The sequence below is a fragment of the Schistocerca cancellata genome, chromosome 2 (genome assembly GCF_023864275.1).
Source record: "Schistocerca cancellata isolate TAMUIC-IGC-003103 chromosome 2, iqSchCanc2.1, whole genome shotgun sequence".
Taxonomy (NCBI): Eukaryota; Metazoa; Arthropoda; class Insecta; order Orthoptera; family Acrididae; genus Schistocerca; species Schistocerca cancellata.
In genome coordinates this window covers 1003865382-1003888839 of record NC_064627.1, presented here as the reverse complement: position 1 = coordinate 1003888839, position 23458 = coordinate 1003865382, and the positions used below count along the sequence as shown (strand labels likewise).

The 23458-nt window shown below is 41.6% G+C and overlaps 1 protein-coding gene across 1 annotated transcript in view; it reads left to right on the top strand.

Annotated features, from left to right (window-relative positions):
* Positions 1 to 23458, top strand: part of LOC126162971 (WD repeat domain phosphoinositide-interacting protein 3) — a 115153-nt gene that overhangs the window by 27366 nt on the left and 64329 nt on the right. The window contains exon 4 of the mRNA XM_049919819.1: positions 401 to 591. Within this exon, the coding sequence (XP_049775776.1) occupies positions 401 to 591 (191 nt within the window). The remainder of the gene's footprint in view (positions 1 to 400; positions 592 to 23458) is intronic.

Here is a 23458-nt window from a genome sequence, read left to right as displayed (position 1 = left end):
CTGTGGAATTTGCTATAGTTAATCTTACGTAAGTAACTCTGGCAGTGTTTCACTGTATTTATCAGTTCTGTCTAGTAACCTACACTGTTCTGAGAAGTGTGGCATACACATATAATAAAACTAATATTTTGAATCCTGAAGATGTGGTAGGTACTGTCTTATTTCATGTTAATTTCTTCTGTATCCTCCACAGTAAAAAAAGGTCATTGCCCTATCATGGCATATTTTCTCATTTCAATTTCCTCTTTAGTGCCCAGAAAAAGAATATCTGTAGACAGAACTCCTGATCATATTCTTTGTTGGATCATCATTTGCAGCCATGTTTGTAATCTGTAATTTTTTTGTTCTCATTATTTCCTGTGAATTCTGTAGGTTTTATATCTAGACTTCTTTCTTACAGGTCTCTGTGTGCTTTGTCCCAATAGCAATAACTCTCTACTTGCCTTTCCTGGTCGGCATTCAGGACAGGTCCAGTTAGTTGATTTGGCTAACACTGAGAGAGCTCCACTGGACATAGCAGCCCATGAAGCACCTCTCAGTTGTATTGCTCTCAATCTCCAGGGCACACGTCTTGCCACAGCATCTGAGAAGGTATCGCTGCTAAGCCTGTAAGATAGTTGAAATTAATGTATGTTCCATATTTCTGTTACAGACTGCATGGTTTCATGACATGGTAATACTGTGTATGCCTCGGGACAACCGAGTAATCTGGGAAAAACCCGGGAATTTTTTAGAATTCTGGGAGCTTTCCACTGTTTCAGTTTTCAATTAAACTTTTTTAATTTTACGTAAAAACTTATTCTTGAACAAAGAATTATTTTTAGCCCGCTACTGCGGAAAAATAACTTGGCAATAAAACGTAAATAAGAGAATAAGACCAAAACTTTAGTTCCAATGAAAATGCACGTTTACAACAACAAAACACAGTGCACACACAAGCATCTGCAGACAGCAAAATGTGTCTGAGGCTTTAGGATGAAGACTGTGCAGTACTTTGTAACAACAAATTTCTTCCGATGAGTATGATGTCATTACTGTTTACATTTCTAACAGGACGCAGGAAAATATAGTGAATAGTGATTTGAGAAGCGTTACTCTCAAAGTAAATCTCTATTTACGCAAGATAAATTATGTTATGTGTGAGAATGTGCAATGAATTTCTTTAATCATGGAGCTTTTGACTCTCATTCAAAACATAACACTTTGAGGACCAACCATTTAGAAAAATTTTGGGCCCAGCAGACTGTCATTTATACCATTATTTTAAATTTGCCTGGCACATTTGTGTTTCATGCACCTTAAAGAGTAACATGTAGTAAAAGGACCAAGCTTCAAGGTTAGTTTTTGGTGTATGTTTTGGTTCTTTCATAGATTACAAATTATGCAGTAATGATGGCAAAAAGTATAATTAGCCTTAAAAAGTGAGAGGTGAGTTCTTGAGCAATTTCACACACAAGCAGCTTTTCTCTAGAAAAGGCAAAGTGTTCGACAGAACATTTATTCAGCATTATTTGGTGCACATCAGTGAAATTTACAGTGATGCTTGTCAGAAATATTCAACTGCTGAAGTTTAAGCTGTGCTCTTAGGATTCTACCTAACCACACCTTCTGAAAACAAAACAGCAAAACATTTTTGATGCCCAATATTATAAGTAATAGCTTAGCTTTTCCTGTATCTATACTGAATGTATATTACTTTAAACCATTAACTTTACCTATTTGTGTGTTTACACTACTTAACAGTGATTTTGCTATTGGCGGACTACATCACATGTCCTGTGCTCTGAATAGCTGCTGTCATTAGCTGGCAAGATCACATGATGCGAGCTGTGATTCACTGACAAAAGTGCAAGCTCTATTTCAGAATTCAGAAGCTACCATTCAAAGGATTGATGTTCTACAGTCCAAGGAAGAGTATATTGCCACTTGACACAGGAAAAATATGTTTTCACCCAGGGTATATTGTGTTTTCACCTGGGGTATAGTGTATCTTCACCTGGGAAAAAATGTAGGAACTTTTTTTCTGGGCTTCATGTACACCCTGTCCTTCCTGATTCAAGGCAAGTTGCTCTTGAATGGTAGGTCTGCAAGTGTATAATATTTATGAAAATTTCATAAATGTTTATTTTGTTCATCTCAGTTGCATGTGAATATACATTTTATTGCTGCAGTGGTTACTAGTTTGAGGCTGACATGCCCATACTCAAACACACATCTTGTTATTAACTGTTTACTAATTACACAGCATGGTGCCAAAAGGCACAACCTCTCAATACAAGAAAGTCAAAATGTGAACAACGAATACGCTCATTGATATGACAACCTATGTGTCTGTTGTTTCACCTAAACGACACAATGAAACTTTATTCTTATGAGTAGTTTCATTGTGTCATTCAGTAGACACATAGGCTGTCAAATAAGTGAGAGTATATGTTTGTCACAGCTTGACTTTGTAACACCAAGTTCGCGCCTTTTAGCACTATGTTGTGTAACTAGCTACAATTAATAACATGGTGTGTAGCTTGATGATGATGAGTCAGCCCGAAACCAGTAACCACTGTAGCAATAACTTGTATACTCCTGCAACTGAGACTGACAAAATAAAAATTATCAAATTTTCATCAGTTATATATCCTACAACAGCAGAACTGAGATGAAGATACAGTTTTTTTTAATCGGCTGACAGTGTAGTGTTCTTTAGTGTAGTATTTGCTTTATTTTTGTGGACAGTGCACATACTACATTTGGGTGTGTTTTGTAATGAAATGGAGCTTGAATGAAGATGTGTAGCTTGGTGGAATATGAACAATGTTATGAAAAAGATAGATTGCTGTTCACCCATAAAGATGTCTCGTTGAGTGGCAGATGGGCACAGCAAAAAGATTATTACACATTGAGCTTTATGCCAAAGCCTTTTTCAAAAAGGAAATACAGACACATTCACACAGGCAAGCACACCTCACACACACGACTGCTTTCTGTGACCGTTCTGGCCAGAATGCAACTGCATTGAACAGAAGCAGCAATCCAAAGTGGGAAGGGGGACCGATAGCCTGGTATGTGTGGGGAGAGAGAAGCGAGCACAGGGACTAGATCTACATCGATACTCTGCAAATCATATTTAAGTGCCTGGCAGAGTGTTCATCAAACCACCTTCAAATAATCCTCTTATTTTTCCAATCTCGTACAGCACGTGGAAAAAACAAACACCTATATATTTCTGTATGAGCTCTAATTTCCCTTATTTTATTATGATGATCGTTTCTCCCTACGTATGTCAACATCAATAAAATATTTTACATTCAGAGGAGAAAGTTGGTGACTGAAGTTTCGCGAAAAGATTCTCCCACAACAAAATACGCCTTTGTTTTAGTGATGTCCACCTCAAATCCTGTGTCATGTCAATGACTCTCTCTCCCCTATTTGCAATAATATAAAACATGCTGTCCTCCTTTGAACTTTGTTGATGTACTCAGTCTGTCCTGTCTGGTAAGGATCCCTGCACCAGTATTCTAAAAGAGAACAGATAAGCGTAGTGTAGGCAGCCTCTTTAGTAGATCTGTTACATTTTCTAAGTGCCCTGCCAATAAAATACAGTCTTTGATTAGCCTTCCCCAAATCTTTTGTTGTGTGTTGCTTCCACTTTAAGTTGTTCATAATTGTATTTCCTAGGTATTAACTTGAATTTTTGGCCTTTATATTTGACTGATTTATCATGTAACCGAAGTTTAATAGATTCCTTTTAGCACTCAAGCACTCATGTGGATGACCTCACACTTATCGTTATTTAGGATCAATCGCCAGTTTTTTCACCGTACAGATATCTTTTCTAAATCATTTTGCAATTTGTTTTGATCTTCAATGAGTTTGCTAGACGACATAACGACAGCATCGTCTGCAAGCAACATGAGATGGCTGCTCAGATTTTCTCCTATATTGTTTATGTAGATAAGGAACAGCAAAGGGCCTGTTACACTACCTTGGGGAACACCAGAAATCAGTTCAGCTTTACTCAATAACTTTCCATCAGTTACTGTGAACTGTGACCTCTCTGACAGGAAATCACGAATGCAGTCACATAACTGAGACAGTATTCCATAAGCACGCAATTTCACTGCAAGCCGCTTGTTTGGTACAATGTCAAAAGTCTTCTGGACATCTAGAAATACCCAACCCATTTAAAATTCAGTGTCAATATCACTCAACACTTTGTGTGAGTAAAGACTAGTTGTGTTTCACTAGAACGATGTTGCCTAAATCCATGTTGACTCTGTGACAATCGACCATTCACCTCGAGGTAGTGCAAAATGTTCGAATACAATATATGTTCTAAAATCCTGTTGCATATCGATGTAAATGATACGGGCCTGTAATTTAGTGGATTACTCGTACCACCTTTCTTGAATGTTGGTGACCTTCGCAACTTTCCAGTCTTTGGGTATGGATCTTTCGGCGAGCGAACGGTTATATATGATTGTTAAGATTGGAGTTATTGTATCAGCATACTCTGACAGGAACCTAACTGGTGTACAGTGTGGACTGCAAGACTTGTTTTTGTTAAGTGATTTAAGTTGCTTCATTACTCCGAGGATATCTATTTCTACGTTACTCATGTTTGCAGCTATTTTTTATTCGAATTCTGGTGAAGGAATTTCAGAAGGCTATGTGTAATAACTCTGCTTTGGCAGCACTGTCATCGATCATTTCCATTTCCATTGCTATTGTGCAGAGAAGGCATTGATTGTGTCTCGCCGTTAGCATACTTCATATACAACCACAATCTCACTGGATTTTTCTGTCAGGTTTCGAGACAAAGTTTTGTTGTGGAAACTATTATAAGCATCTCGCATTGAAGTCCATGCTAAATTTTGAGCTGCTGTAAAACATCACCAGTCTTGGAGATTTTATGTCTGTTTAAATTTGTCATGTTTTTTTCGTTGTTTCTGGAACAGTGTTCTAACCCGTTTTGTGTACGAAGGAGCTCCATCATTTCTTAATCTATTTGGTACAAATCTCTCAATTGCTGCTGACACTATTTCTCTGAATTTAAACAACATCTGGTCTACACTTACATTGTTAATTTGGAAGCAGTGAAGATTATCTCTCAGGAAGATGTCATGAATTTTTATCTGCTTTTTTGAATAGCTATATTTCTCATCTATTTTTGGTGTATTTGGGGGTTAAAATATTCAATCTTACTATGACAACCCTGTGTTCACTAATCCCTGTATCCATTTTTATGCTTATTATTACCTCAGGATTATTTGTTGCTAAAAGGTCAAGTGTGTTTTCACAACTGTTAACTATTCACAAGGGCTCATGAACTAAATGCTCGAAATAATTTTCGGATGATGTTCAGTGTGTACCTTCAGATTCAAACACGTATTTTCACCAACATATTGAGGGTAAATTAGTTACCACCAACTATAACTGTACGAGTCGGGTACATATCTGAAATTAAACTCAAGTTTTATTTGATCCTTTGAGCAATTGTATCATCTGAATTGGGAGGTCAGTAAAAGGATGCAATTATTATTTTATTCCAGTTGCCAAGAATGACCTTTGCCAATACTAACTCACAGTAACTATCTACTTCAGTTTCATGACAAGAGAAACTACTTCTAACAGCAACAAACACACCACTGCCAACTGTGTTCAGCCTATTCTTTCAGAACACAGGTTCTTAGCAAAGATTTTGACTCAACTTATCTCCAGCTTTAGCCAGCTTTCAGTACCTATAACGATTTAAGCATTAGTGCTTCCTATTAGTGCTTAACGCTCCGGTACTTTCCAACACAGCTACGACAGTTTACAACTGTTAAACCAGTGGTTCCTGTATCTATGTTCTTCCTGTGTTTGGCCTACACCCTTTGAGACTGAAGTTCTTATTGTGTTTTCCCGAGACCCTATAACCTAAAAAACCGCCCCATCCATGCCACACAGCCCCTGCTACCCATGTAGCCACCTTCTGTGTATAGTGGACCCCTGACCTATTCGGTGGAACCCCAAACCCAACCACCCTATGGCACAAATTGAAGAATTTGAGCCTACAAAGGCACAGAAGTGTCTGAGCCTTTGATTCAGACCCTCCACTTGGCTGCGTACCAGAGATCCGCAGTTGGTCCTGTCGCCTATGCTGCAAAGGGTGAGCTCTACTTTCATCTTGCAAGCAAGACTGGCAGGCTTTACCTCTTCTGTTAGCCTCTCGAAACCAGAGATAATGTCGTCTGATCCAAAGCAACATACATCATTGATACTGACATGAGCCACCACCTGCAGCTGGCTGCACCCTGTGCTCTTCATGGCATCCAGAAGAATAAGTTCCACATCTGGAATGACACCACCTGGTATGCACACGGAGTGCTCATTGGCCTTCTTCCCTTCTTGGCAGCCATGTCCCCAAGGGGCCCCATAATGTTCATAACATTGGACCTCCCAACTGCCAATAGTGCCACCCTCTGTCATTGCCTGGATGTTACAGGCTGAGAGGTTTTCTCTGAAACAGGACAGGTGTCTGCATCTGGCTGAGCAACAGTGTCGACCACAGACTGCACCTGGAACCTGTTTGTCAGACTAACCAGGGAGGCCTTACACACGGCCTTCTGGGAAGTCTTTCGCCACCTGCCATGCCCTGAGGCGACCCCCCCCCCCCCCCCCACTCGACCACTGGTGAGGGGTTTGAGCAGTAACTGAACTGAACTGGCCACTGGTGAGGACTGATTGGAGGACTCAGATCTGCTGGATGTCCATTGGATCCCTATGGCCAGCCCACAACTTTGATGCCCATCCACTGCAGCTTCAAGCTGTGTAACAGAAGCCATCACAGCCTGGAGCTGAGAACGAAGTGTCACCAACTCTGCTCACATCCGTGCACAACACTCACAGCCCCTATCCATACTAAGGTGGTAGAAAACTAAACTACTACGACAAATGGACTATTGACACATAGTGCGGAACTTTACTGCACACCCTGATGAAAATGGAAGAACTATGTCTTGTAAACTAGATTAATATGCAGAGATATAGAAACTGAACTACCGAAGCACTCAGGTGAGACAAAATAATTTGCCCTTGATTAGAGAGCTTGTAATATATCACAAAATCAGTTTTTTTTTTTCAGATGCAAATGAAAACACAAGAATTCTGTCAATTAGATATTAAATTAATTCATAGAAATTCAAGAAACTAAACTATCAAAGCACACAGATGAAATTATACAATTCACTCTTGGTTAGGAACTCGTAAGAATGACAAAATTGGTTACTTTCATGTTGCTGCTTCTGTCTCGGCTGGCTGTGCTGGCTGACTGATGGTGGCAGGACAAGGCTGCCAAGTGCAGCATTGGGAGGCTACGGTGCAGAGAGAGGGGAGGGAGTAGAAAAGGAGAGGAGAGGAAAAGACTGGTGGATGCATTGGCAAAGAGCGGCACACAATTATGGTAAGGTAACATAAGTTGGGAGGAGGTGATAGTACAGGGGTCAGAAACTGTTTGGTGGGGAGTGTGACAACAATAGGTCACGTTAGTTTGAGAGTAGAGCTGGGAGCAGAGGGGAGGATTCAGGTGGCCCAGGTTGCAAAGCAAACATTGAAATCAAGCTCGTTCCATTCAGCTGCGTATTTTGCTACAGGGTGGACAACTTTGTCGTGGCCACACTCTGTTGGTGGCCATTCATCCTGGTGGGCAGCTATTTGGTTGTACAGAGTGTTATTGGATCAGGAGGGGGACACTCTTTGGGACTGGAATGAGTATTAGGGATGTTTGGGGATACGGCATTAGATATCAGTTTGCAGACTAGTTCTGGGACGTAGTGCCTGTATGTGAAGGGGCTGGGAAGTTCTTGTCACTGAAGATATGCTGTCTCCTGGTGGACAGGCAGTAAGGGAGGGATTTTTTGGTATAGAATGTTTGGCTGCTGTCAAAACGCAGGTACTGTTGGTGGCTTTTAATGTGCACAAAAGTGTTGATGAAGCCATCAGAGAAAAGGTGGTTAGCATAGGAGTATGCCATGTAGGTGTCTATGGCTGTGGTGTAGATTAGTTTGTATACTTCTCCTTCAAATCAATAGTAGGTGTGTGTTAGGATAAAATTAGTAAGGTGTATGAGGAATAAGGTAGTGAGTTTGGAGTCTGAATGGCATTGGGAAGAGGTAGTGGCTATGAGACCATAGGCATGAGGGATGCTGGTATGTATGGGAATGGCTTCAACAGTAATGAGTAGGAATCCAGAAGGTAAAGGAATGGGAATAGTGGATAGGCGGTAAGTAAATGGGTTGGTACCATTGACATGGAAGCTTAGATTATGGGAAATTGGTTGGAATTGTTCGTCGGTGAGTGCCAAAATTCTTTCAGTTGGAGCACAATAACCAGCTACAATGGGGGTGTCAATGATCATTGAATTTGTGGGTTTTGGGAAGCATGTAGAAGGTGGGTGTGCGGAGTGTCATTGGGGTGAGGAGGGAAATGGATTCAGGGGGTAGATTCTCCGATGAGCCTAAGCTTTCAAGCTGGGATTGGAGGTTATGTTGGACTTCTTGGATGGGATCACCCTGACAAGCACATAGTTGGAGAGGTCAGACAGTTTGCAGAGGTCTTCTGCCAGGCAGTCACTGCATTTCATAATGGCAGTGGGGGAACCTTTGTCTGCAGATGTGATAATTAGGTCAAGATCTCTTGTTAGGCTGTGTATGTCTATCCTTTGTTCTGCTGAAAGATTGGTGTCCTTAAGAAGGGGCCTGGATAAGGATGGTGAGGTAAGGAATTCCTGTACAGTGACCAGGGGGTAGGTGGGAGTTTGAAGGAGGAGGGTCACGAATGGATGGTGGTGTGAACTGGTAGGGGCAGGGTTCACTGTTGCAATTAGATTGGTGTTGGTTGGAGGCTTTGGTGGCAAAGAAGTGTTTCCAATTGCAGGGGTCGGGAGGAGGGGAGGGTAGGTCTTTGACAAGGCCAAAATGATTAAATTTGGGTGAGGGGTTGAAGGTGAAGCCTTTGGATAGGACTGAATCTTCTATGCAGCTGAGGATTTTGCTGGAAAGGTTAACAACAGTGTTCTGGGATTGTTTTGGCTCTGGGTTTAGTGGAGTGTTGGTAGGGAGTATTGGAGGAATGTGGCAAGTTGAAAAGGTCAGTTATGCAGGGTCTGGGTGCTAGGAGGAGCTGACCGGAAGACTGTGGGTAGGATTGGATAGTGGTACTGTAAGGTGGTTGTAGGATGTCAACAGGCTGGATAACTTATGGAGGTAGTGTCAGGAATGTTCTTCCAAATGCTGGAGTTTAAGGGATTCAATTTCAGAGATGTTATGCAGGGATTGGACAGTAACAGTATCATGCTGAGGGAGCAGAGGTGGTTCTGGGATGCCTGTGCCATAAAGATGTTTTTGTGGTACCATGTTTGTGAGGTCAGGAACTGGTGCAATCAGAAAAAGTAAAGGTCATTGAGAACAGAGGGGCGGGATCCACAGAAAGGAATTTTTATGGTTAGGTGGGTCAGAGGGGGTTCCATGGTGTAGACAGCATTTAAGAAACAAGATGTGGGACTGGGTTTTAGACAGGGAAGGGGATACTTTTATGAACTACTGCAGAAAGATGGAGTAGGAGTCCATAGTGGCAGGGATGGCACTTGGGAAATGGGCAAATGAAAGCATTAGGTGGTTGTGAGAGGAGCTAGATGTAAAAGTACATACAGGTATGGTAAAATACACATAGATATGTAAAAACATGCACAGACATACATAAATACATAACAAATATACAAAAATGTGGGAAAAAGGACAGAACAGTTGAAGTATGTGTGTGTGCGTGTGTGTGTGTGTGTGTGTGTGTGTGTGTGTGTGTGTTGGGATAAGGGGAGAGAGAGAGTGGGGGAGGGGCTGTTGGTTAAGTCGAGGTTCATTTATTTGTATGGCTCAGGGAGTGTGGAAAATAACATGCGAAAATATGCAAGGGTGAGGGTTGGAAATGTGGTGAATAGGAATAATTGTAATTAACCATGGGAACAAATTGGGGCACGAGATGCTGCACCAACAGTCTTAAAGATCACATAGCTGTGTGTTGTGTGCAGACGAGAGTATTGATATTGTGTGGTTTGGATGTGTACAGTTTAGAAGGCAATCGAAAAACACAAGAAAGAAGAGAGAGAATGGACACTGTGTAGAGTAATGCTTCAGAGAATAGGAACAAAGGAAATAATTGCTGGGTTGCGGGATGGAAGGAAAGCTGTTAGGCAAAATCAAACCGTGAAAAATCCAGATTGGAATAGATTGGAATATCAACAATACTATGAAAAGGGTGGTGAAAGCGGTAGGGAGCTGGTGTTGAGTGGTAAGGTGCTACCCCAGAAATAGTTGATTCAAATTGAAAGAAACTGCTTTATTTAAACAAGCAGAAAACTTCACAAGTGTAAAATATTCCAAATAAGAACAGCTCATATCTCTAGCATTCCTTAATATGACTTTACCCCAAAAAACAACCTGCAACACAGCAATTTAATGACATTAATACTAAGTGACACTGCCAACAACATTTACTATTACAGTTTAATAAAAGCAACTGTTCACAGAATTTAAATAAAATTAGTATTAAGTTAGCAGCTGCCATCAAGACTACCACTACAATTTAAGAAGAGCAGCTGCTGCCAGGATTAATAAAATGATCCATTGAGTTAAATAGCAGTTGCACACCAGATTTACTGTTACAACCTAACGAAAGCATTTGGTAAAAGAATATAATAAAATGATTCACTGCAGTGAGTTAGGGGAAATTTACTGTGACAACTTATTGAAAGCAACTGGTGGTAGAATTTAGTAAAATGCAAAATACAGAAAGCAACTATTGCCAAATTTAATAAAATGATCCAATGAAGTAAACAACTGCCCACCATATTTATTGTTACAACATATAGTATGCTGGCTACAGTTCTGGGGTCCAAGAGCACCCAAAACCAACAGACAGAATTACAAGGGACTGCTTTCTGAAACACATGAAGAACAGAAAAACAATCAAAATTTTTTACAACCTATACATACACAGAACTGACCACTTTGACATTCACGGACTGCTTGTTCACACAAGTTACAGCAAGGCACAGTAAATAAAGGATAATTACCACATCACAGAAGCGACTTAAATTGCATACAGCTTTGCCATCTGAACAGAACATACACTTAAACATGACCCGACTTCATCCAGTGGCTCCACTGATACCGTAAGACAAATAACAAACTATCAGTTGGAAATCACTTAGCAGCCAACCAGGTATAACTAGTTCACTGATGCTACTGTGTTTCTGACTAATTTTTGAGTAACCAGGACAGTTATAACACTATCACTAACTAGTGTTACCCTCTGGGAGGATTTTTATGCTTTGAGCTCGCGCATGTCTAACAGATAAAAGTATCAGACAGTAATTTAGATATATCTACATCTACATCCATACTCCGCAAGCCACCTGACGGTGTGTGGCGGATGAGCAATTAATAGAAAAACTAAACCAGGTTTTACTTTGGGGATAATGAAAGTAGAAAAGTTCATACGAATGAAACAATAAACGGTCACCAGTCTAATTAGGCATATTAATTTGAAACATTAGTGACCTTCATTCCAACTCCCTTTTAGTAGCACACTGGATACACACGAATACAGGACAACGTAAGTTATGGGTTGCAGTAGCTACCATCAATGCATAAGCCAGTAATTACAGAAAGCCAAATAGTACTCCACTCATAATATTAACAGTTGCGATTACTATTTTCACAGCACTGAGATGTTACTTTCGAAACACTGAACTAAAGTTGGGCATGAAAAGATTTCTGACTTAACTAACATACAAATACCACAAATAAAATTAAATAATACTTCAATATATCTAAAAACAAAGATGATGAGACTTACCAAACAAAAGCGCTGGCAGGTCAATAGACACACAAACAAACACAAACTGTGTCTATCGACCTGCCAGCGCTTGTGTTGTTTGTGTGTCTATCGACCTGCCAGCACTTTTGTTTGGTAAGTCTCATTATCTTTGTTTTTAGATATATTTTTCCCACGTGGAACGTTTCCCTCTATTATATTCATAAACAATACTTCAGTTACACTGTTTACATTCTCATTTATGGAAATGCATCAGGTTTCTTTAGTAGTGATAATATTTCAAATATCTTTCTAATAAGACAGGAAAATGATAGCAATCAAGGTTAAATTAAAATTTGTGTGCCCTTTTCATCACCTGTGAAGTAGGTATTTTAGATAGTAATATATACACACTCTGGCACAGAATTTTTGCACACTTAATTCACAGAAACTAATCACTATTTTGTTAGAAACAGGATATTCAGTTTTCTGCACACTTAGGAGGGAATCCTGCATCGGTTCATGATTGGGATAATGTTGGGTTCAAAACAAAGGTTTATAGCCCTTGGATTATTATTGGAAACACGCAAATTATCTGGTGCATGCTGTAATACATATCTGTGTGCCTGAAGTTGGTGGAGCAGTGGCGAAATAGTGGTGGCAAGCGACATGGTGGCTAACTGTACTCACGGCTCTTGATGTTGAATGCTCTTTATAATTTCTTCTTGGCGACGGATTTATATCGTATTAGAGCCATTCCTTATTGCCGAGAGCACCATGTAACAGGCAAATTTCCATGCAAAATGGCTTCCAAATGCCTCCCTTGGCCCCCTCAATGTTTACCGTGCAACAGCTGGCCACTGCCTGCCTGCTGTTCTCTCAAAGGAGCCACCCAGATCGACCACCAAAACCACCTTGCACCTTGCACCAAGCCACTTCCGTTGCGGAGGGGCTTCCTGCAGTAGCCACCAGAAAGATCGCGGGAGGCTCACATCGGCACTGCGCGTCATGGACGGTAGTTGCCGCAAGTAGAGTCCTGTCCACCAGAGGGCACGCGAGAATTCTGCCGTGACCTCTGCCGGCGGAACAACAACAACAACGGAGGCACCATGGGCCATGCCCAGTCAGTTAACATCGGGCATGCCTAGGAGACAGTTCCCAGTCTACGATATGTGAAGTGCGACGGAAAATGTGAACCGTGTTACTACACTTCCTAACAGCTTTTACATTTCACAATACAAGTTCCCTAAGCATGAAACAGCTTCCAATATACAAATTTTTCTTTATGAACATGCATATTTTATTAAATTTCATTATTTTAAACATCATTTATCTTTTTTCGTACATAACTCACTGTCATTTCTGATAATGAAGAAACCAACAGCAGCCCCCAAATAAACAAGTCTGCCAGCAAATGAGTGCTTTTGCCATATGTCTGTTGTTCAGGACCCAGCAGACTGTAATGCACAGTCAGCCCTAACAAACAGTAATTGGAATTGACTGACATGTAGCAAACTTGCCACCACAGCCAACAAGGGCTTCCTTCAGATGTTCATAATCAAAGCACAAGTAAAGGTTCGCCAGCATGCTGTTCAAACTGCAATGACTAGCACATCAGGACAGAACAGGCTAGCGTCTGAAATTTAGCTGCTGCCCAAACCTACTACCAGCTCCGAAGATGCCATCCTTGCTCGCAGCTCACTGCCTGCCCTGAACTGACTGAGCTGCTGACCAACACGGCTGCCCTTAAATCCTGCATCACAATGTGCGACCTTCCCTCTGGTGGCTGATCCACCACTCGTTCCACTGCCACAACCAGCCTTGGTGCAACCTGAGGCACCAATTGATAGAGTGCAAAAAGAAAAGATACCCACATGTCACAAATTTCCCCCTGCCCCCTTAAGCTTGAACAGGTGGGGCGGTGGGAGGGGGTGGAGTGGGTTAACTGCAAGACATTACCCTGCTATCGTGGTTATCCATGGCAGCTTTAAGTTGATATATGTGAGCCCTAATAAGTTTTGGGGAAGATGGATGCTGAAGATGTTCAGTATGATATCAGGTAACGTCTTACGCCTACCACCGACTTTAAATATATATTTTTGTCAACATATCAAGTGCAGTTCGAAGTCACTGCCAACTGTAATTGGATGAGAGAGATACCTATTTGGAATGACCAAGGAGATGGATTTAACCTCGTTATGGGGCGCCAGTAATCTAGGTAGCATTTTTGAGGTGATCTTCAGGGCCCCTTTACTGCACACCCAGAAGTTCTTTAAATATACCACACTGCCCACCTGTAGTGAGATAGGATGCGTCCCCTGATTATAGCTAGTGGCCTCCCTTCTGCATGCCAACTGAATGTTTTTCTTAGCAGCCTCCCAATTTCTCATGAGTATCACTGTCCTTCAGTGGTAAATCATTGATTCTATGTAAGTTGGGGAGGGGCAGATTCACAGTGAAGGTGTAAATCAAGCTAGCAGGAGCTGTCTTTTGGGCCTCACGAGCAACTGTGGTGAACACAAAATTTAACCACTGTATTGAGTGTTGCCACTTGGTGTGTGACTGTGAAAGAAAGATGGTAAGAGCCAACTTTAAATTACAGTTCACCTGCTTGGCAAAAAAGGGCTAAGGATAGTGGAGAGTTGTTGTCACATGGGATATCCCACATCAGAGAAAGAACTTATTGAACACCTTGGAGGCAGGCCAGCGTGTTATCACTCACTAGTACTCTGAAAGGACCAAACACAGCAAATATCCGAGTTGGATGTTCAATTGGGGTTCCAGTGGTCTCCAGTGTGCCGGCTGCGGCCACACAAACCTAGGGATGGCATCAGCTACTACAGATAAATTGCTGTTCTCTTGCATAGTGTGCGGCAAGGAACCAAGATAAGTTGCAGAAATGTTGTCCATTGGATTTTCCTTCCATGTTGAAGCAAGCTGTCATCTACATGTGTTCAGATTGGGGTTTGCTTTGTTATAGTCTTGGAACTGATTCACTAGCTTCCAAACATCCCCTTTCAGGGTTGGCCAGGTTAGGTGTTGCTTTATTTTCATTATAGTTTACTGGTAGTAGGGAGCTCCAATGTTAGGTGTGTAATGGGCCGCCTTAGGGATATGGCAGTGAAGGAGGGGAAGAAATCTGATGTGCACTCTGTGTGCATGCCGAGAGGAGCCACTCTTGATGTGGAATGGGTGGTTCCAGATGTCATGAAAGGTGCAGGGTGCAGTCAACTGCAGGTGATGGCTCATGTTGGTACTAACATTGTGTATCACTTTGGATCAGAAGAGGTTCTCTCTGGTTTTGTGTGGCTAGCTGAAGTAGTAAAGGCTGCCAGTGTTGCTTGCAAGATGAAGGCGGAACTCACCATCAGTAGTATCATCGACAGAACAGACTGTGGTCCTTTGGTACAGAGTTGAGTGGAGGATCTGATTCAGAGGCTCAGATGGTTCTGCAACCGTGTAGGTTGCAGATTCCTCGACTTGCGCCATAGGGTGGTTGGTTTCCAGCCCTCACTAAATAGAACAAGTGTCAACTACGTACAGGAAGTGGCTATACAGGTAGCGGGTGTGTGTGGAGGGGAGTAGGTGGTTTTTTAGGTTAGGGAGTATTGGGAATGTGCACAAAGGGCTTCAGTTTTAAAGGGTGCAGAATGAACACAGGAAGAGGGTAGACTTTGGAACAATCAATATTGTGTGATTCTTGAAGCTTTCCCAGTGTACTGAATGTTCGATGAGGTTTTGGGATTGCAGCCGGCTGCAATCCCTAAACCTCATTGAACAATCAGTATTGTAGTTGTAAGTTGCCGTAGCTGTGTTGGGAAAGAATCAGAGCTCCAAGTGCTAATAGAAAGCACCAAATCTCAAATCATTGTAGGCACGGAAACTGGTTAAAGCCACAAATAAGCTCAGCCAAAATTTTTACAGTGGACCTAACTGTGTTCATAAAGGATAGATTAAATACAGTTGGTGGTGAACTGTTTATTGCTGTGAGAAATATTTTACCTTGTAGTGAAATTGAAATAGATTGTTTCTGTGAGTTAGTATGGGAAGAGGTTATACGTGACAACTGAAATAATTCTGTGAGTTAGTATGGGAAGAGGTTATACGTGACAACTGAAATAAATCAATAATTAGTTCCTTTTATTGACTCCCTGACTCAGATGATAAAGTTGTTGAACAGTACAAAGAAAACTTTAGTATCGTTTCAAATAGGTGATCCAGTCATTCAATTATACATTCCTGGAAATGGAAAAAAGAACACATTGACACCGGTGTGTCCAGACCCACCATACTTGCTCCGGACACTGCGAGAGGGCTGTACAAGCAATGATCACACGCACGGCACAGCGGACACACCAGGAACCGCGGTGTTGGCCGTCGAATGGCGCTAGCTGCGCAGCATTTGTGCACCGCCGCCGTCAGTGTCAGCCAGTTTGCTGTGGCATACGGAGCTCCATCGCAGTCTTTAACACTGGTAGCATGCTGCGACAGCGTGGACGTGAACCGTATGTGCAGTTGACGGACTTTGAGCGAGGGCGTATAGTGGGCATGCGGGAGGCCGGGTGGACGTACCGCCGAATTGCTCAACACGTGGGGCGTGAGGTCTCCACAGTACATCGATGTTGTCGCCAGTGGTCGGCAGAAGGTGCACGTGCCCGTCGACCTGGGACCGGACCGCAGCGATTCACGGATGCACGCCAAGACCGTAGGATCCTACGCAGTGCCGTAGGGGACCGCACCGCCACTTCCCAGCAAATTAGGGACACTGTTGCTCCTGGGTGTCGCGACAGGCGTGAATGGAGGGACGAATGGAGACGTGTCGTCTTCAGCGATGACAGTCGCTTCTGCCTTGGTGCCAATGATGGTCGTATGCGTGTTTGGCGCCGTGCAGGTGAGCGCCACAATCAGGACTGCATACGACCGAGGCACACAGGGCCAACACCCGGCATCATGGTGTGGGGAGCGATCTCCTACACTGGCCGTACACCACTGGTGATCGTTGAGGGGACACTGAATAGTGCACGGTACATCCAAACCGTCATCGAACCCATCGTTCTACCATTCCTAGACCGGCAAGGGAACTTGCTGTTCCAACAGGACAATGCACGTCCGCATGTATCCTGTGCCACCCAATGTGCTGTAGAAGGTGTAAGTCAACTACCCTGGCCAGCAAGATCTCCGGATCTGTCCCCCAATGAGCATGTTTGGGACTGGATGAAGCCTCGTCTCACGCGGTCTGCACGTCCAGCACGAACGCTGGTCCAACTGAGGCGCCAGGTGGAAATGGCATGGCAAGCCGTTCCACAGGACTACATCCAGCATCTCTACGATCGTCTCCATGGGAGAATAGCAGCCTGCATTGCTGCGAAAGGTGGATATACACTGTACTAGTGCCGACATTGTGCATGCTCTGTTGCCTGTGTCTATGTGCCTGTGGTTCTGTCAGTGTGATCATGTGATGTATCTGACCCCAGGAATGTGTCGATAAAGTTTCCCCTTCCTGGGACAATGAATTCATGGTGTTCTTATTTCAATTTCCAGGAGTGTAGTTGGCAGTGACTTCAATCTGCACTTGATATGTTGACAAAAAATACATATTTAAAGTCGGTGGTAGGCATAGGATGCCACCCAAAATCATACTGAACTCCTTCTAAGAAAATTATTTTGAACAACTAGTTCAGGAGCATACTCAGAGTGTAAATGGTTATGAAAACATATTTGACATCTTGGCAATAAATATTCCTAACCAAATAAGGGGCATCATCAACAGAACAAGAATTAGTGATCACAAGGTTGTTGTGACTAGACTGAATGCTGGAACATCCAAACCCACTAAAAATAAATGCAAAATACATCTATTTAAAAAGGCAGGGAAAAAATTCGCTTGACACCTTCCTAAGAGACAGTCTCCACTCATTCCAATATGATAGACCAGATGTGGTTTAAATTCAAAGTAGTAGTATCAATGGCAATTGAGAGATATATACCAAATAAATTAATAAGAGATGGCACTGAGCTCGTGTGCCTCAGCGATACAGATAGCCATACTGTAGGTGCAACCACAACAGAGGGGTATCTGTTGAGAGGCCAGTCAAATGTGTGGTTCCTGAAGAGGGGCAGCAGCCTTTTCAATAGTTGCAGGGGCAACAGTGTGGATGATTGACTGATCTGACCTTGTAATACTAATCAAAACTGCCTTTGCTGTGCTGGTACTGCGAACGGCTGAAAGCAAGGGGACACTACCGCCATAATTTTTCCCGAGAGCATGCAGCTTTACTGTATGGTTAAATGATAATGGCATCCTCTTGGGTAAAATAGTCCCCCATTCGGATCTCTGGGCGGGGACTACTCAGGAGCTTGTTGTTATCAGGAGAAAGAAAACTGGCATTCTACGGATTGGAGCATGAAATGTCAGATCCCTTAATCGGGCAGGTAGATTGTTGTTGTTGTGGTCTTCAGTCCTGAGATTGGTCTGATGCAGCTCTCCTTGCTACTCTATCTTGTAAGCTTCTTCATCTCCCAGTACCAACTGCAACCTACGTCCTTCTGAATCTGCTTAGTGTATTCATCTCTTGGTCTCCCTCTATGATTTTTACCCTCCACGCTGCCCTCCAATGCTAAATTGGTGATCCCTTGATGCCTCAGAATATGTCCTACCAACCGATCCCTTCTTCTAGTCAAGTTGTGCCACAAATTTCTCTTCTCCCCAATTCTATTCAATACCTCATCATTAGTTATGTGATCTACCCATCTAATCCTCAGCATTCTTCTGTAGCACCACATTTCGAAAGCTTCTATTCTCTTCTTGTCTAAACTATTTATCATCCATGTTTCACTTCCATACATGGCTACACTCCATACAAATACTTTCAGAAGTGACTTCCTGTCACTTAAATCTGTACTCAATTTCTCTTCTTCAGAAACGCTTTCCTTGCCATTGCCAGTCTACGTTTTATATCCTATCTACTTTGACCATCATGAGTTATTTTGCTCCCCAAATAGCAAAACTGATTTACTACTTTAAGCGTCTCATCTCCTAATCTAATTCCCTCAGCATCACCTGATTTAATTCGACGACATTCCATTACCCTTGTTTTACTTTTGTTGATGTTCATCTTATATCCGCCTTTCAAGACACTGTCCATTCTGTTCAGCTGCTCTACCAGATGCTGTGCTGTCTCTGGCAGAATTACAATGTCATCTGTGAACTTCAAAGTTTTTATTTCTTCTCCATGGATTTTAATACCTACTCCGAATTTTTCTTTTGTTTTCTTTACTGCTTGCTCAATATACAGATTGAACAACATCGGAGAGAGGCTATAACCCTGTCTCACTCCCTTCCCAACCACTGCTTCCCTTTCATGTCCCTCGACTCTTATAACTGCCATCTGGTTTCTGTACAAATTGTAAATAGCCTTTCGCTTCCTGTATTTTACCCCTGCCACCTTCAGAATTTGAAAGAGAGTATTCCAGTCAACAAATTTAGCAAATTAAGGTTAGCAAATTTAAAAAGGGAAATGGATAGGTGAAAATCAGATATAGTGGGAATTAGTGAAGTTTGGTGGCAGGAGGAACAAGATTTCTGGTCATGTGAATACAGGGTTATAAATACAAAATGAAATAGGGGTAATGCAGGAGTAGGTTTAATAATGAATATGAAAATAGGAATACGGATAAACTACTACAAACAGCATAGTGAACGCATTACTGTGGCCAAAATAGATATGAAGCCCACACCTACCACAGTAGTACAAGTTTATATGCCAACTAGCTCCGCAGATGATGAAGAGATTGATGAAATGTATGATGCGATAAAAGAAATTATTCAGATAGTGAAGGGAGACGAAAATTTAATTGTCTTGGGTGACTGGAATTCAATAGTAGGAAAAGGAAGAGAAGGAAATGTAGTAGGTGAATGTGAAATGGGGGTAAGGAATGAAAGAGGAAGCCGCCTGGTAGAATTTTACGCAGAGCATAACTTAATAATAGCTAACACTTGGTTCAAGAATCATAAAAGAAGGTTGTGTACATGGAAGAAGCCTGGAGATACTGACAGGATTCAGATAGATTATATAATGGTACGATAGAGATTTAGGAACGAGGTTTTAAACTGTAAGACATTTCCAGGAGCAGATGTGGACTCTGACCACAATCTGTTGGTTATGAACTGCACATTAAAACTGAAGTAACTGCAAAAAGGTGGGAATTTAAGGAGATGGGACCTGGATAAACTGACAGAACCAGAGGTTGTAGAGAGTTTGAGGGAGAGCAATAGGGAATTATTGACAAGAAGGGGGGAAAGAAATACAGTAGAAGAAGAATGGGTAGCTTTGAGGGATGAAGTAGTGAATGCAGCAGAGGAGCAAGTAGGTAAAAAGACGAGGGCTAGTAGAAATCATTGGGTAATAGAAGAGATATTGAATTTAATTGATGAAAAGAGAAAGTGCAGTAAATGAAGCAGGCAAAAAGGAATACAAACGTCTCAAAAATGAGATCGACAGGAAGTGCAAAATGGCTAAGCAGGGATGGCTACAGGACAAATGTAAGGATGTAGAGGCTTGTCTCACTAGGGGTAAGATAGATACTGCCTACAGGAAAATTAAAGAGACCTTTGGAGAGAAGAGAACCACTTGTATGAATATCAAGAGCTCAGATGGAAACCCAGTTCTAAGCAAAGAAGGAAAAGCGGAAAGGTGTAAGGAGTATATAGGGGTATACAAGGGCGATGTACTTCAGGACAATATTATGGAAATGGAAGAGGATGTAGATGAAGATGAAATGGGAGATATGATACTGCGTGAAGAGTTTGACAGAGCACTGAAAGACCTAAGTCGAAACAAGGCCCCGGGAGTAGACAACATTCCATTACAACTACTGATAGCCATGGGAGAACCAGCCCTGACAAACTCTTCCATCTGGTGAGCAAGGTGCATGAGACAGGCGAAATACCCTCAGACTTCAAGAAGAATATAATAATTCCAATCCCAAAGAAAGCAGGTGTTGACAGATGTGAAAATTACCAAACTATCAGTTTAATAAGTCACGGCTGCAAAATTCTAACACTAATTCTTTACAGACGAATGGAAAAACTAGTAGAAGCCGACCTCGGGCAAGATCAGTTTGGATTCCGTAGAAATGTTGGAACACGTGAGGCAGTACTGACCCTACGACTTATCTTAGAAAATAGATTAAGAAAAGGCAAACCTACGTTTCTAGCATTTTTCGATTTAGAGAAAACTTTTGACGATGTTGACTGGAATACTCTCTTTCAAATTCTGAAGGTGACAGTGCTAAAATACAGGGAGCAAAAGCTATTTACAATTTGTACAGAAACCAGATGGCAGTTATAAGAGACGAGGGGCATGAAAGGGAAGCAGTGGTTGGGGAGGGAGTGAGACAAGGTTGTAGCCTATTCCTGATGTTATTCAATCTGTATATTGAGCAAGCAGTAAAGGAAACAAAAGTGGGAATTAAAATCCATGGAGAAGAAATAAAAACTTTGAAGTTCACAGATGACATTGTAATTCTGCCAGAGACAGCACAGCATCTGGTAGAGCAGCTGAACAGAATGGACAGTGTCTTGAAAGGCGGATATAAGATGAACATCAACAAAAGTAAAACAAGGGTAATGGAATGTCGTCGAATTAAATCAGGTGATGCTGAGGGAATTAGATTAGGAGATGAGACGCTTAAAGTAGTAAATCAGTTTTGCTATTTGGGGAGCAAAATAACTCATGATGGTCAAAGTAGATAGGATATAAAACGTAGACTGGCAATGGCAAGGAAAGCATTTCTGAAGAAGAGAAATTGCGTACAGATTTAAGTGACAGGAAGTCACTTCTGAAAGTATTTGTATGGAGTGTAGACATGTATGGAAGTGAAACATGGACGATAAATAGTTTAGACAAGAAGAGAATAGAAGCTTTCGAAATGTGGTGCTACAGAAGAATGCTGAAGATTAAATGGGTAGATCACATAATTAATGATGAGGTATTGAATAGAATTGGGGAGAAGAGAAATTTGTGGCACAACTTGACTAGAAGAAGGGATCGGTTGGTAGGACATATTCTGAGGCATCAAGGGATCACCAATTTAGCATTGGAGGGCAGCGTGGAGGGTAAAAATCATAGAGGGAGACCAAGAGATGAATACACTAAGCAGATTCAGAAGGACGTAGGTTGCAGTTGGTACTGGGAGATGAAGAAGCTTACACAGGATAGAGTAGCACGGAGAGCTGCATCAAACCAGTCTCTGGACTGAAGACCACAACAACAACAACAACAACAACAACATGGCACTGATCCCCCATGACACACAAAACCAGTCTGAACACTGTTGCAGAAGCAATGAAAAAAGCATACCAAATTTAATTTAAAATGACACAAAATCCACGAGATTGGTGAAGTTCTACAGAAGCTTGAAATTTAGTGCGAACTTCAATGCGAGATGCTTTTAATAGTTTCCACAATGAAACTCTGCCTTGAAATCTGGCACAAAATCCAGAGATCCTGGCTGTATGTAAAGTACTTGAGTGCCAAGACAGTATTATTACTTTCACTGCACGATAAAAACATTTAAGTTATTGATGATACACCACTGAAGCAGAGTTGCTAAACACGCTTTTCTAAAATTTCTTTGCAAAAGATTGTGAAGTAAATAGTCCACAGTTCGAAACAAGAACAACTGTCAACATGAGTAACTGAGAAATAGATACCCTTGGTGTAGCAAACGAGCTTAAAACACTTAATAAATGCAAGGCTTCCAGTCGAGATTGTATAAAAGCAAGGTTCCTTTCAGAGTATGCTGATGCAATAGCTCCATGCTTAACAATCATATACAACCCTCACTCGTAGAAAGACTCATGCCCAGAACTGTAAAATTGTAGAAGTCACATAAATACCCAAGAAAGGAAATAAGAATAATCCACTGAATCACAGAACCATATCGCTGACATTGATTTGCAGTCGGATTTTGGAACATATACTGCACTCAAACATTGTGTATCACCTCAAAGAAAAGATTTATTGACAAATAGCCAACATGGATTCATAAAATGTCATTCTTATGAAACACAACTAGTTCTTCATTCAAATTGATTCCACATTTTTAGAAATTCTTCCAGTCCATCTGTGGCATGAGTCAGCAAAACAATGTTTAATAGTATTAGTTGAAAACAGTCTTGGCTGCAATTTTAGTTTTTTGTTTTATCAACTACACATTTTGCCTTATTTAGGCATCTTCAGGGTGATCTACATAGAAAACAGAGAACAAATACGTCTATTTAAGGATCACAATTTCATTTTACAGACCTGGATTACCTAAAAGCATGTATAAACAGACCAAATACTGAAAAAGCAAATACCTTAATTTGGTATTTCTTAGGACAATCCTTTAGACAGCGTAGCTAAAGGGCATCGTTGAGTACATCAGGCCAACATTGCCTTTGTTAACCTGAGTAAGTACTAGAAATATAAAATAGTAAAAACGGATGAGAGACTTGACCAATGATCGGACACTCAGAAATGCCTAATACAGAATCACCTCATTAGATGGCGCTGCCATGCAGCTGCTGGTAAGAATGAGAGATCGTAAACTGGATATACATTGCCAC